The 17014-nt window shown below is 39.5% G+C and overlaps 1 protein-coding gene across 2 annotated transcripts; it reads right to left on the minus strand.

The window, feature by feature from the left end:
* Positions 1 to 609: 609 nt before the first annotated feature.
* Positions 610 to 16965, minus strand: LOC124149407. 2 transcript variants are annotated; one of them, XM_048400007.1, is made up of 9 exons: positions 16910 to 16965; positions 12687 to 12767; positions 7915 to 8178; positions 6564 to 6614; positions 5964 to 6075; positions 4997 to 5028; positions 4271 to 4321; positions 2984 to 3072; positions 610 to 2599 (listed from the first exon to the last, which is right to left on the minus strand). In XM_048400007.1, the coding sequence occupies exons 2-9, from the start codon at positions 12730 to 12732 to the stop codon at positions 2483 to 2485; spliced, it is 762 nt and encodes a 253-aa protein (XP_048255964.1). In that variant the 5' UTR covers positions 12733 to 12767; positions 16910 to 16965; the 3' UTR covers positions 610 to 2482. The 2 variants fall into 2 exon arrangements, with proteins under 2 accessions (XP_048255964.1, XP_046376925.1); XM_046520969.2 differs by lacking the exon at positions 16910 to 16965 and adding an exon at positions 16543 to 16866.
* Positions 16966 to 17014: the final 49 nt, after the last annotated feature.

Genomic DNA, 17014 nt, shown 5'->3' on the forward strand with positions numbered 1-17014 from the left:
GTGTATATGCATCTGTGTGTATGTGGTGTGTGTATATGTATGTGTGAGCGTGTGGTGTGTCCGTGTGTGTATGTGGTGTGTGTATATGCCCCTGTGTGTATGTGATGTGTGTATCTGTATGTGTTAGCGTGTGGTATGTCCGTGTGTGTATGTGTGGTGTGTGTATATGCCCCTTTGTGTATGTGATGTGTGTATCTGTATGAGTGAACGTGTGGTGTGTCCGTGTGTGTATGTGTGGTGTGTATATGCCCCTGTGTTTATGTGATGTGTGTATCTGTATGTGTGAATGTGTGGTGTGTCCGTGTGTATATGTGTGGTGTGTGTATATGCCCCTGTGTGTATGTGATGTGTGTATCTGTATGTGTGAGCGTGTGGTATGTCAGTGTGTGTATGTGTGGTGTGTGTATATGCCCCTGTGTGTATGTGATGTGTGTATCTGTATGTGTGAATGTGTGGTGTGTCCTTGTGTGTATGTGTGGTGTGCGTATATGCCCCTGTGTGTATGTGATGTGTGTATATGTATGTGTGAATGTGTGGTGTGTCCGTGTGTGTATGTGTGGTGTGTGTATGTGCCCCTTTGTGTATGTGGTGTGTGTATCTGTATGTGTGGTGTGTCTGTGTGTGGGCGTGTGCGTGCGTGGGCTGTGTATGTGTGGTGTGTGTATGTCTGTGCGTGTGGCTGTGGTGTGTGTATTGTGTCTGCGTGTATGTCTGTGTGGTGTGGATGTGTGGGGTGCAAATATGGCAACAAAGTAAGCTAATATTATATGGCAGTAATTTAAATTTACCTTGATGATATTTTATCTCGTTAAAACCAAAAGAACGAAATTTGACGATATCTGACCCCCCAAAAAAGCGAGAGCGACAGATGACACACATCTGACCTCGCCGACAGTCTAAAGCGGTTTTCAAGTCTACTGTTAACACAGTTGCCTCCCTATGTTGCAGAGACTAAATTCAAGATGACATGACATCACCCAAGAAATACGTAGCTTTAGCAACACCCATTTTAAGGCCCATGTCTCCTATGGAACTTATGGGTAATTGAATACGGAACTTATGGGTAATTGAATACGGAACTTATGGGTAATTGAATATGGAACTTATGGGTAATTTAATATGGGACTTATGGGTAATTGAATATGGCACTTATGGGTAATTTAATATGGAACTTATGGGTAATTGAATACGGAACTTATGGGTAATTTAATATGGAACTTACTGGTAATTGAATACGGAACTTATTGGTAATTGAATACGGAACTTATGGGTAATTGAATATGGAACTTATGGGTAATTTAATATGGGACTTATGGGTAATTGAATAAGGCACTTATGGGTAATTTAATATGGAACTTATGGGTAATTGAATACGGAACTTATGGGTAATTGAATATGGAACTTATGGGTAATTGAATACGGAACTTATGGGTAATTGAATATGGAACTTATGGGTAATTGAATACGGAACTTATGGGTAATTGAATATGGAACTTATGGGTAATTGAATACGGAACTTATAGGTAATTGAATATGGAACTTATGGGTAACTGAAAATGAAACTCCTGGGTAATTGAATATGGGAATTTTGGATAATTGAACGGTCTTTGGGTGATAAACAAATATTTGGTCCATCTTCCGGTGTGGCGAATACAGATAAATACTTAGTCTATCTGTGGTGACGCAATACTTAGTTCATTGTAGAGCAGTGACTTAAGACCATGTTGGCATGGTGATTGAATACTTAGTCCATCTTAGGGTGGTGACGCATTACTTAGTTCATTGTAGAGCAGTGACTTAATACTGTGTTGACATGGTGATTCAATACTAAATCCATCTTAGGGTGGTGACGCAGTACTTAGTTCATTGTAGAGCAGTGACTTAATACTGTGTTGACATGGTGATTGAATACTTAGTCCATCTTAGGGTGGTGACGCATTACTTAGTTCATTGTAGAGCAGTGACTTAATACTGTGTTGACATGGTGATTCAATACTTAGTCCATCTTAGGGTGGTGACGCAATACTTATTTCATTGTAGAGCAGTGACCTAAGGCCATGTTGGCATGGTGATTCAATACTTAGTCTATCTTTGGGCAGTGACCCAATGCTAAGTCCATTTTGTGTGTGTGCGTAAAACCATACTCACTTATGAGGTGACATCAAACACTTTATCATGAATACCCTACTGAGACACAGCATACTGACTCCGAGCCGACCAGTCCTTGTTGTATCCCCTTATTGCTGAGCGCCACATAAGTACCCCTTTTTTACCGTCTCTCGATACGATACGGCTGGCTTTATCAACAGAGGTGACCTCATAGAAAAACATATATTCTACCCTATATCAATGATGCACTGATGATACAATGATAGATAGAGTTAGCGTTGGACTTCTTAGAACTAATTGGAAATAGAAAAAATCCCTAAACAATGTTACTGATGGCACCAGCTGTACCATGATAGCTTCCCAACTGTATTGCTCATCCTGTGTGCACGTCAAAGTCTTGTTCTGACTCGGCCACTGGCTCACTGATCTGGTAACAACGGGACTCTTCTCTTTGAGGCTGTTCTGGAACTAACCGAGATGAGTCCTTCTTCTGAAAATCAAGAGAATATCAAGCTTGAAGTGATTGAACTGTATAATGTATGACATATTAATATAGATAATAAACCATGCGAGTGTCTATATGTAGGTAGGTGGGTAGGTAGGTAGGTAGGTAGGTAGGTAGGTAGGTAGGTAGGTAGGTAGGTAGGTAGGTAGGTAGGTAGGTAGGTAGGTAGGTAGGTAGGTGGGTTGGTGGGTAGGTGGGTGGGTGGGTCTGAGTGGGTGGGTATGTGTGTGTGTGTGTGTGTGTGTGTGTGTGTGTGTGTGTGTGTGTGTGTGTGTGTGTGTGTGTGTGTGTGTGTGTGTGCTGACATAACATAGTTAGACATGAAACAATCAAGGTAAAAAGTATTTAGTAGTAAGGATCACTGCTTACATTCATAGTGCTTTCACTGTGAAGGAAATCTGTTGGTGGTGATGGAGCACCATCTACTTCAGTCTGTGTTGTGGAATCACTGACTTCACCTTGAAATAGTAACAGTGCATCAAACGTCTTCACATATTACACACGTACGTGTTATCACGTAGATAAACATGATATGTACATGCTTAAGTATGTTATAGAAATAAACGTTATATAGCGCAAACTTCATTATTTACCTTCCAGGTGAGGCACTGAAAAATCATATATACAGTATAGTACGTTTATAACGAACACGCTTGTAACGAACTGGCGGATATAACAAACTGTTTTTTTGTCTCGACTATTTGCTATAGTTATGCTGTATATATGCTTATAACGAACTACGGTTATAACAAACTAAAGTTAGAGGTCCCTTTGAGTTCGGTATAACCGTAGTTTACTGTATTTTATCATCCAAAACTGGCTTCCACAGGAGATATCGCTTGGATTAGATCAAGCGATATCTACACTGTAGATATCGCTGCAGTGAAATTACATCACAATGTTTTGCAGACCATTGTGACGTCACCGGTTACCATGACGTCACAATCAAATGACATCACTAATGGCTCTGCTACTGAAGCTGTTAGCAGTACTTTTTACACTGAAAACACTGCTAATTACTGTCTACAAATTGAAAAAGTTGGACGAATGATGTTGGATGATAAATAAAATCTCACCCGAGTGTCTTTTGATATCAAATATATCAACACTCGTTGATAAAAGTGGCAAAAATCCTCGGCAAGCCTCGGAATTTTTCCACTTTTATCAACTCGTGTTGATATATTTGATATCAAAAGACACTCGGGTGAGATTCTCTATTTATATTTATCTTCAACCATCTTCCAAGTTACGTGTGTGAATAAAGAATATGACTCTAAGTCCCAGTGAATATGCTGACGTATAAACAGGTCATTAACGGAGATCTTTGTTAACTATGCAGTATACCCACATGTGTCATACCGGCATATGGGAGATAACCCACATGTTCACGCCAATCATTTAACCGTAAAACAAACAGTCATATCCTGGTTAGATTATGTCTTCAGCAATCTATGCTTGTCGTAAGAGGCGACTAAAGGGATCGGGTGGTCAGGCTAGCTGACTCGGTTGAAGTATGTCATCGTATCGCGTAAATCGATGTTCATGATGTCAATCACTGGAATGTCTCGATTATTAACAGACCGTCGTTATATAGCTGGAATATTGCTGTGAGAGGCGTAAAACAAATACAAATACATAAACGGGTTTAAACCTTACCATGTACTGTCGGGGGGTTCAGGGGCATACGTTCAGCTGATGGTCTCTTGTCTGAATCAGGAAACATTGAAGCTCATACAAGATGATAGATAGATGCAGTGCTGCATGGAGGGATCTGTCTGAACTGCGGTTGTACTCATTAACGCCTAGTTTGACAAAAGTGGGAAGAACTCTTGACCCCAGCAGTGGTAACTCACCGGATGCCCATTGTGTAAATCCTACTCTTTGAATGACATTGTTATATACTTGTTGCAACTGCTGCTCAATAAACCGTAATGTGGAATAGATGGTTGTTTGTGTTTATATTCAAGTTGGTATTTCCGTTATCCAAAGTGGGCAGTGAAGCTGTCTAATTGTTGATAGTCATTTTGAAGACATAAATGCGAGGTTTAATTCATGCGAGCAAAGACCACTCGCTTTCAAGTTCGCGTTAATTTCAAGATTTACAGTTTATCATTGTATTTCAAACACAATATGCATGTCATTGTCCAGTACACCACAGTGAAACAATGTATGTCCAGATGTGGCCTATTGTGAACATAAATACATTCTTGTACAACTCTATACCAGTGTGTTATGTGAATGGTAACAGTAAGATATATTCTTCGATGGTGGTTGCTTACGACTTAACAGAAACAAACATACCAAACTACCTCACCAGTAGACCATGACAGTCATCGTTACCTATGGCATTTAATGGGATGTTAAGAATACTATTGAACTTACCACTTTTACACTTGTCGTAAAGAGCTTTCAACCTGGCAACAAAACATTTGGTGATTGTTCATACGAAATATATGCTTAGAGCTATGGGTTGTACATGCCGAAAGTATTACCTTTAAAACTGTTGCTAAAAAATGATATTGCAAGGTTATGAGGAATACAAGTATGCTAAATGGATACATGAATATAGATTACTTTGTTAAAACATATTAAGCAGTGGGATGGATGAGAGAAAAGTCATCAACTCTTGCTAAAACATATAGCTGATGATTGAAAATACCAACACAGAAGAAAATCCATTATGGCGTCATTATGAAATATATAGCTTATGTACGTGTCTAAATTATGCATGCAGAAAATTGATTACATAAATAAGAATTGATAATCTATTACATCTGATCGTTGTTTGAATGGTGAAATTTAGATCTCTGGGTGAAAGTGCTCTTTTTTAAATCATGGTCGTTCCGAACACATTGCAAATTGAAAACGGACAAGAATCGCGCCGTTCTGATTTTACGATGTGTCGATCATTTGCGGAAAGATTGTTACCTCCCCTTGCTTGCATTGTCAATATTATTAACTCCATAAATTTTTATATTTGGTTAATTGTCCTTCTGACACGTAGTTGTGATAACAAAGTTCACGAGTGAACAATTGACTTGCCTTTTCATGTGTTTGTGACGGGTGCCAGCGGTGTTGCAGTATACACCTAGTATCATTACTATTTCATACTGATTCATAAACACATGGTTATGATATAGTCGGATTCTTTCGGTGGACTCAGCTTGGAACAAAGATTTCTTATGATTATTGAAAGTGTTTTGTCACCCTTAATTTATTTACTCAACCAAAAACTGTGCAAGTCTATATTTTGTACATGATCAGTTACGAATATACAATCATCGGTCCTTTTAACCGATCTGATAAAGAAGTGACGCAGAGTGTGTAGACTTTGAAATATTGAAATTACCTTTTTGTGCAGACTTTCTTCATTCCAGTGATGATGTGGGCAACAATAAAAACAGCAGCACACACTGCCAACGTGATGAGAGCCCCTTCAATAGGACGAAGGGAAGCTGGCCCTGCAACAGACAGACAACTGATTATGATACTATTTTATACACCAAACTCTGTAAATGTAAATTTGATCATCAGTAACAATTTCTAAGCATTTATCGGTGGTTATTCAAAACGTAGAATTTGATCAGTTGCCTTTCTCTTTAAATGTCTGTGTCAATAGTACACAGAAAGGACGGAGCAGAACAACATATCTTTAAAAAGCATTTCATAAAAAGCATCCATTGAAATAAAAGTTCAACATTGTGTTGCCTTCTTCATACACAGGCATAACCCCGGTGAAGATCTATGCTTGTCGTAAGAGGCGACTACAGGGATCGGGTGGTCAGGCTAGCTGACTCGGTTGATGCACATCATCGTATCGCTTAAATCGATGTTCATGGTGTCAATCACTGGAATGTCTCGATTATTAACAGACCGTCGTTATATAGCTGGAATATTGCTGTGAGAGGCGTGAAACAAATACAAATACATAAACTGGTTTAAACCTTACCATGTACTGTCTGGGAGTTCAGGGGAATGCGTTCAGTTGATGGTCTCTTGTCTGAATCAGGAAACATTGAAGCTCATACAAGATGATAGATAGATGCAGTGCTGCATGGAGGGAATCTGTCTGGACTGCTGTAGTGGTCAGTGATACCTAGTTTGACACGAGTGGGTAGAACTTTTGACCCCAGCAGTGGTAACTCACCGGATGCCAATTGTGTAATTTCTATTCTTTGAATGACAGCGTTATTTACTTGTTGCAACTGCTGCTCAATAAACCGTAATGTGGAATAGATGGTTGTTTGTGTTTATATTCAAGTTGGTATTTCCGTTATCCAAAGTGTGCAGTGAGGCCGTCTTATTGTTGATAGTCATTTTGAAGACATAAATGCGAAGTTCAATTCATGCGAGCAAAGACCACTCGCACTTTCCGCATTTAATTCACGGTCCCATTAATTTCAATAGCAGAACCTGGTGGAAGCTGTCAATATGTGGTATTAACAATGTAACCTACCCAGTGAGGATGGAAGACCCCTTTTTGGAAGATGTCAATATGTAGTATTCACAATGTAACCTCCTTTGTGAGGATGCATCCGGCCATGTTGGGAGCTGTTAATATGTAGTATTGACAATGTAACCTACCCAGTGAGGATGGAAAATCCCTTGTTGGAAGTTGTCAATATGTAGTATTGATAATGTAATCTACCCTGTGAGGACGGAACGGCCCATGATGGAAGCTGTCAACATGTAATAATGACAATGTAATCTACCCTGTGTGGACGGAGCAACCCCTGGTGGAAGCTGTCAATATGTAGTATTGACAATGTAACCTCCCCATTGAGGATGGAAGATCCCTTGTTGGAAACTGTCAATATTTGTATTGACAATGTAACCTACAATATGAGGATGCAACAGGCCCTGCTGGGAGTGATCTTGATGCTCCAGAATTATCACAGTTCTTGTCTCAGATTCTTTCGTGAAAGCAACCCGATGGACATGGCTCTTGCTTGCCATGTATATCTGTTTTATGTTTTTAAATACTTTAAATTAATTACCATTCTTGTGTTAATAGGGATTAAGGTAGGCAGTAAAAATGAATACTTCATGACAAGAGAGCTTCTTCACTGACTGGCAATTATCAGGTATCCATTAAATTATTTTGCTTAAAATAAAGTATACGTATGAGAAATAAGGTTCCTGTTTTCATAAATGAATGAGGGTTAAGAAATAGAATGTAACGATTGAACGAGAATAGCTGAGTTCACATTCCACGTATATGATCACTTAATTATCTGTTAACAGTGTAAATAGAAAAAATAGATTTTTCTTGTCTAAATGAAAAATCTGAATTAGCATACCTTTTGTAGAGTCCAATTGAGTCGCACAACTTTCATCACAACCTCCATTACGAAGGCAAGGAGTTGGACATTGTTTGTCACACAGCGTACCATAAGATGGTGCATTCTGGCAAAATCTCTTACATCTGTTGTTTACATAGCTACTGCCACAGTTGGGACATTCGGTCTTACAGTCCTGTCCTGTCAGCCCACTGTAGCAACATTCACACTTCTTGGTGGCCTCGTTGTAAGAGAGACATGATTTGTTTCTGGTCAGCACAAATCCTGCAAACAAATGAAATGTTAAGATAAATGTTTTCTTTTGGAGAATTGTGAGAATTGCAAAAACTGACCGATTGCTTCTTATTTGTCATTGCAATTCTCTCCATAATGAGAAAATAATACTTTTTGGAATAGTTTTTGCCATGATGACCATGTTAAAATCGGATCGGCATTCAGTCAGCACACGCCATAACCTGGATCCTGTAAATGCATAAGCCAAGTGGTTACGCCAAAAATAAGGTAGATCAAGTTCATGATTGGCTGGGTGAGGGTGAAGGTCAAAGGTCATAGCAGGGGCAACACAAACTAAAAATTGCAATACAATGTCAAACATCATAAGAAATCTCTACCAAAATTCCCTTGTACGAATTCGACTGTATCATACGCATCCTCTTAATAAATCACTATCAATTAATGATAATACCAGGCGATCGCACCCGTGAAGATTCGGGTAGAGAATAGGTCTTCAGGAAACCATAATTGGCTTAAAAATCGACTATGCTTGTCCTAAGAGGCGACTCACGGGATTAGGTGGTCAGGCTCTCTGACTTGGTTGATGCATGTCATCGTATCCCAATTGTGTTGATCGATGCCCATGATGTCAGTGACTGGATTGCCTGGTCCAGAATCGATTATTTACAGACCGCCGTCATATAGCTGGAATGTTGCTGAGGGCAGCAAACAAACAAACCAGGCGGTCGATTCACAAAGCTGTTCCAGCGCAGAGATTCTCGTAAAGTTGTCGCAGCCAAAAAGATCTTAGCTAAGCCAATTCTCGAAGTTATCTCAGCGCTGATTCATCTTAACTTTACGACACAGATTAGACAGGGTCCTATAGGGAAGATGGGGGACAATAGAGGGCCTGTTGACGACAGCTACCCAAGGGTATGGGAGTTATGTATCATTTCTGACCACAAAAACCCAGTGGTTTCCACTACCACTTTAAAAATACAAACAACAGATCCTAGAAAACACGCCACAAACATCGCATTTACCGATTATGACTTAAGCGTAACAGCGAGTCCATAACAGATGATAGCATAACAATCAATCTACCTTTTTCCTTTATTTCGGTAAAAAAATAAATCAGTTACCATAAAGGTCACCAGTCAATAATAATTAAGTATTACATATAAACTATTTAATGTTCTAATAAAGGTCAAAATGCAAAGCAAAAACCCATGAACATCATTCAAAGAAAAGAAGTCATATAAAAGAGTGGGCGAGTGAGTATGGTTTTACGCCGCTGTTAGCAATATTCCAGCAATATCACGGCGGGGGACACCAGAAATGGTCTTCACACATTGTACCCATGTCGGGATTCGAACCCGGGTCTTCGGCGTGACGATCAAACGCTTTAACCACTAGGCTACCCGAATCTCCATATGCAAGAAAGAACAGTTTGTACCAAAGAACATCAGTGCACACAGAACATCAGTGCAACAGAACATCAGTGCACACAGAACATCAGTGCAACAGAACGTCAGTGCACACAGAACATCAGTGCACACAGAACATCAGTGCAACAGAACATCAGTGCACACAGAACATCAGTGCAACAGAACATCAGTGCAACAGAACATCAGTGCACACAGAACATCAGTGCAACAGAACATCAGTGCAACAGAACATCAGTGCAACAGAACATCAGTGCACACAGAACATCAGTGCACACAGAACATCAGTGCAACAGAACATCAGTGCACACAGAACATCAGTGCAACAGAACATCAGTGCACACAGAACATCAGTGCAACAGAACATCAGTGCAACAGAACATCAGTGCACACAAAACATCAGTGCACACAGAACATCAGTGCACACAGAACATCAGTGCACACAGAACATCAGTGCAACAGAACATCAGTGCACACAGAACATCAGTGCAACAGAACATCAGTGCAACAGAACATCAGTGCAACAGAACATCAGTGCACACAGAACATCAGTGCACACAGAACATCAGTGCAACAGAACATCAGTGCACACAGAACATCAGTGCACACAGAACATCAGTGCAACAGAACATCAGTGCACACAGAACATCAGTGCACACAGAACATCAGTGCACACAGAACATCAGTGCACACAGAACATCAGTGGACACATAACATCAGTGCACACAGAAAGACAACAAAGCCTAAAGGGGAACGTTGACAATAAAACTTTGCTTTGCTGTGCATATGATACAACCATGCACTGAGAAACACGACGCCGAGGTGCACAATGTATTACATCGTTCCTCGTGCACCCACTGTTGCAGACAGAATCCACAGTGTTTTTTTCAGATTTGAAAAATACGTAAAATATCTATCTGTTCAGATTGTATTAAATGTTTACAAGTCATGTTTGCTGCCTTGCTATATTTTCCGTCGTTGTCTACCATGATGCTCAGGTTTGAATCAGAGAGGCAACCCATGGGAATACAGATCTAAATTTAACGAGATTGCAACAGTATTATTTTAAATTCACTATCGTTATATCTTCAAGGATGTTTGCCCAGAGCGTGTGGAGCAATCTGTCTGTTTTCGACATGTGGCCGTACTGATAACATGCAGTATGCTTTGTCCTGGAAGATATGTTTCCGTTATGCAAGATGTGAGATCCTGCAGAATGACAGTTTACAGACAAAAGCTTACAAAATGTCAAGGAAATTCTGAACATATCCACACACAAAAACCATTCAGGATATTTATAAAATCCTATGTTTACTTCTTTAGTGTTAGTTTCAAGGATGAAATCGGCGCCAGTGATCTTCAACTCGCTAACTATCATATATTTTTGTCACATTTTTGTAATTTTTGTCAAATCGTCCTTACGAATTCTGTATATTAAACTTCCATGCTTCGTAGATTTATCTACAACGGACAACAGCTCTACGATAGTATTCTACATTGATCTTTCTTTGTTTGCTTTGTTGATTAACGCCGCACTCAGCAATATTCCAGCTATATGACGGAGGTCTGTAAATAATCGAGTCTGGACCAGACAATCTAGTGATTGATATCATGAGCATCGATCCGCCCAATTGGGATTGATGATATGCATCAACCAAGTCAGCGAGCCTGACCACCCGATCTGGTTAGTCGCCTCTTCCGACAAGCCTAGCCGCCTTTTACGGCAAGCATGGGCTGCTGAAGACCTATTCTACCCCGAATCTTCACGGGTCCAATATTGATCAGCTATACATGACAACATATGATCAAGACCGCCCTCAGGCCAAAACAAATCAACACGAGCATTTATTCATGAAAATCAGTGTTTATCTTCAAAACTCACACGTACATATTTAGGTATATAAATATATACATGAATTGCAGTCGGGGAATTCCCTAAATAATCGATGACGTCAGAGGGAAACCTCCTGCATGTTTTACCTACGTCACAAAAGAGCTCACTGCCCCAGCATACTCTTGTGTCGTTTAAGACAGCTTCAAGAATAGCTCTTATGGAAGAGAACTTGGCATTTAGAAGTTGGAATGATGAACAAGAGATCTAGTTATAGTTCTGTGGACATACAACTTCTTCATTACAATGTTCATACTAACACCGTTATCAAGCTTTCACGTCAGGTTAAATGGGGTTTAACGTCGCGTCCAAGATTATTGCAGTTATATAGCGACGTGTGTGTGTGTGTGTGTGTGTGTGTGTGTGTGTGTGTGTGTGTGTGTGTGTGTGTGTGTGTGTGTGTGTGTGTGTGTGTGGCTGCTTGTACTAGTCCGGACTGATGTCGATTTAGAGTGCTAGCACACTGAGAAACCATGCCACAGTTTAACATTAATACCCAAATTAGACACAGTATACTGACTCCAAGCCGGCCAGTTCTTGTTTTAGCCCTTCAATGCCGAGCGCCAGACAGGGTAACAACAAGTACCATCTTTTAACGTCTTTGGTTATGACGCGGCAAACGAACCCCGGACCTTCTTCTCTCCGGGCGGACGCTCTACCACTAGACCACGGAGGCGGTCGTTCATTGTAATAAAGAAGTTGTATATCCATAGACCAATCTCTCTTGTTCAGCTCTTATTGCAGTCGTAATTGTAGTCGTACGACGCTAAGGCGTGTCATAGCTAAGACGGCTTCGTGAATAGGCCGCCATGTATTATATGTTATTCCATTCCACACGTACGTACCACTTACTGCATACTAAATCCACAACGTTACATTCTGAACACTGACACAACCGACATTTTAACGGGCTACCTTCGTGGACATGTTAAAAAATTCTGTGATCACTACAAGAGACACCATTGCTTGGATCACAACGGTATTATTTACGTTCAAAAGCCTTGTAGTTAAGAAGTGATCTTAATAATCACAGATTACAACGGACGGACGACTAAATGGATCGGGTGGACCGACTCGCTGACATGGATCATCTCTCAAATCAATCACTGGATTATCAGGTCAAGACTCGGGGATTTACGGGCCGCCACAATACAGCTGAAATATGAGTGCGGCGTTAAATAACAAAGACTTCATTATATTGAGATGTGGACTAGAAATCCTACCTGTCAAACACACGAAGAAAACTATTGTGCCATACAAACCGCCCATCCTTCTGTTACTGGAGAAAGGAAGACATCGGCATACTGCAACACAAAAACCATCGGTTAACAAAATAACTCTTTAAGTGAGGTCAGTTTAATTTTAAATTAACTTTCCTCTTAAAATTGAAATTTTTAAAATGGATGTATTTAAAAGATTATCCCAATGTTACATATTACTTTGCGAGTTGCAGTGTGACAAGGGGGATAGTAGTCCATTATGTTACTCGATTGGGATCAGTTTAGATACGACTCATAATTAAAGGGTCCTTGCTTTCAGAAAGGAAGCAATAACGTAATAATGTGTGCAAACAGCCAAATGCTGTATATACAGTGAAAAGAATACCATAGATTGCCACATGTTATACATACAAAGTGTAAAGGATTTCAAGGATTACCCCATGCTGTATAAACAGTGTAAAGAATACCATAGATGGCCACATGTTATACATACAGAGTGTAAAGGATATCAAGGATTATCACATGTTGAATATATAGTGTAAGTGATAATATGGAATTACAACATGCTGTATATACAGTGTAAAGGATGCCATAGATGGCCACAAGCTGTATATACAGTGTAAAGAATACCATAGATAGTCACATGTTATACATACATAGTGTTAAGGATATGAAGGATTTCCCCATGCTGTATATACAGTGTAAAGAATACCATAGATGGCCACATGTTATATTTACAGTGTAAAGGATACCATAGATGGCCACATGTTATACATACAAAGTGTAAAGGATATCAAGGATTATCACATGTTGTATATATAGTGTAAGTGATAATATGGAATTACAACATGCTGTATATACAGTGTAAAGAATACCATAGATGGCCACATGTTATATTTACAGTGTAAAGAATACCATAGATAGTCACATGTTATACATACATAGTGTTAAGGATATCAAGGATTTCCCAATGCTGTATATACAGTGTAAAGAATACCACAGATGGCCACATGTTATACATACAAAGTGTAAAGGATATCAAGGATTATCACATGTTGTATATATAGTGTAAGTGATAATATGGAATTACAACATGCTGTATATACAGTATAAAGGATGCCATAGATAGTCACATGTTATACATACAAAGTGTAAAGGATGTCATAGATGGCCACATGCTGTATATACAGTGTAAAGAATACCACAGATGGCCACATGTTATATTTACAGTGTAAAGGATGCCATAGATGGCCACATGCTGTATATACAGTGTAAAGAATACCACAGATGGCCACATGTTATATTTACAGTGTAAAGGATGTCATAGATGGCCACATGCTGTATATACAGTGTAAAGAATACCACAGATGGCCACATGTTATATTTACAGTGTAAAGGATGCCATAGATGGCCATATGTTATGCATACAAAGTGTAAAGGATATCAAGGATTATCACATGTTGTATGTACAGTGTAAGTGATAATATGGAATTACAACATGCTGTATATACAGTGTAAAGGATGCCATAGATGGCCACATGCTGTATATATAGTGAAAGGGATGCCATAAATGACCACATGGTATGCATACAAAGTGAAAAGGATGCCATAGATGACCACATGTTATGCATAGAAAGTGTAAAGGATATCAAGGATTTCCCAATGCTGTATATACAGTGTAAAGAATACCACAGATGGCCACATGTTACATATACAAAGTGTTAAGGATATCAAGGATTATCAAATGTTGTATATATAGTGTAAGTGATAATATGGAATTACAACATGCTGTATATACAGTGTAAAGGATGCCATAGATGGCCACATGTTATACATACAAAGTGTAAAGGATATCAAGGATTATCACATGTTGTATATACAGTGTAAGTGATAATATGGAATTACAACATGCTGTATATACAGTGTAAAGAATACCATAGATGGCCACATGCTGTATATACAGTGTAAAGATTACCATAGATGGCCACATGTTATATTTACAGTGTAAAGGATGCCATAGATGGCCACATGTTATGCATAGAAAGTGTAAAGGATGCCATAGATTACCACATGTTGTATATACAGTGAAGGGGATGACATACATGGCCACATGTTATACATACAAAGTGAAAAGGATGCCATAGATGGCCACATGCTGTATATACAGTGTAAAGAATACCATAGATTGCCACATGCTGTATATACAAGTTGTGAAGGATATCATAGATGACAACATGCTGTATTCACAAAATGTAAAGGACACCACAGATGACCACCAGCATTATATAAAAAGGATAAGGGATATCATAGATGTCCTCATACTGTAAATACAAAGTGTAAAATGTAAAAATGACCAATTTCAAGTAAATGTCTATATTTCTTCAGATTTAAAGTAATAAAAGTTCTTTCTAAAGATGCCATAAACCCAGAAAGTGTAAATAATTAAAATTACACCAATCTTCAACAATTCTAAAACTAAGGATTTAACATTTTAACTAAATTAATAAAAGGCAAACTGTTTTAAGGTAAGTGAAAACGGTACTGATATGTTAAACCTCCACATTGAAGATAGCGTAATAAGAGGTACTAGTGAGTGAGTGAGTTGGGTTTAACGCCGCTTTTAACATTATTCCAGTTATATCGCGGCGTGTCAGCTTAATGTTGGAGGAAAGCCCGAGGTGATGCAGGTCTCAGACGTTTACCACTTCGGTGAAACCCACGAGCACGGGTATGGTGCTGACAAACCTAGAAACATAATCGGGGCGAACCGGGATTCGAATCAACATACATAGATTTCTTGCGTGCCCAAGGGACGCAACTCTGCACAGCGAATCGCTGCGCCTTAGACGACTGGGCCACCCGTGCCCCCATAAGAGGTACTAAACCTCCACATTGAAGATAGTGTAATAAGAGGTACTAAACCTCCACATTGAAGATAGTGAAATAAGAGGTACTAAACCTCCACATTGAAGATAGTGTAATATGGGTACTAAACCTCCACATTGAAGATAGTGTAATATGGGTACTAAACCTCCACATTGAAGATAGTGTAATAAGAGGTGGTTGTAAAACAGCCTAACAAGAATTATATTGTACGCTAACAGAAACATTTCCACCTGATATATTACACGATACTGGCCTGATATACAACAGCGTGTAATGGCTTTTTTTGAGAAGTTGACATACGTATACATATTGCTAATGAGTAGAATGTGGATAAGGAAAACCAGGGGTTGACCGCGTGAGCAACGCTCGTTGGTTCTATCCCCGGTCGCGTCATACAAAAGTACTCTTTAAAATGGTACTTGTTGTTACCCTGCCTGGAGCTTGGCATTAAGGGGATACAATAAGCACTGGCAGGCTCGGAGTCCGGAATGGTAAAATTCCAGCGTGGTATTTCAGTTAGATAGTTCTACAAAACCGGCATTCGTCCGTACTAGTACAAACATAACCCTCACACACACACACATGCACGCACGCACACGCACGAACGCACACGCACACACACACACACACACACGCTCATACATTCACACACGCACACACACGTGCATGCACGTTGCTATATATGTGCAATAATCTTGGACGCTACGTTAAATCCCATTTCATCTTACCTAACCTCACTCCGGCATGGTATCTCAGTACTTTAAAACCGACGTTGGTCCTGAAGAGTACATGCAAAATCACACCCGATGCAAGCGCAATTATCTGACTATGGTGACCTTAAACCCCATTTGACCCCACCTCACTTATCCGACATTCACTGTTTACAAAATTAATACACAGCTACGATTCAAACCTTTCCGTGCTAATTCGAATACTGTATAAGTGGCCAAGAAACAAGGGGCATAATACATACCTAGTGCAAAAACTCCAATAGTGTCTTGACTTGGGTCTATTTTCATTCTCAATGGGTTTTCCCCAATCACGTTAACATTGAACAACAAATTCACTCATGTGTTTGTTGGTCTGATCGTGATAATACATATGCCACAATGGCAACTCAAATCATGGCATGGTACATATTGACAATGGATTCTGCTTTGAGCAGACACTTCTTTTGTTAATGGAACGGTTTTGTCGCTTATATTTTAAATAATGAGTAAATTTAGTAAAGAAATTCTAAAATACTATCTTGTATCGTATATGACTAGCACCAGACCCGTGAAGATTCCGGGGTAGAAAAAGTCTTCTGCAACCCATGCTTGTCGTAAGAGGCGACTTACCAGATCGGGTGGTCAGGCTCGCTGACTTGGTTGATACATGTCATCGATCACAATTGCATGGATCGATGCTCATGATGTCAATCACTGGATTTTCTGTTCAGGACT

Source organism: Haliotis rufescens, unplaced genomic scaffold (genome assembly GCF_023055435.1).
Source record: "Haliotis rufescens isolate VD_foot unplaced genomic scaffold, xgHalRufe1.0.p SCAF_2, whole genome shotgun sequence".
NCBI classification, from domain to species: domain Eukaryota; kingdom Metazoa; phylum Mollusca; class Gastropoda; order Lepetellida; family Haliotidae; genus Haliotis; species Haliotis rufescens.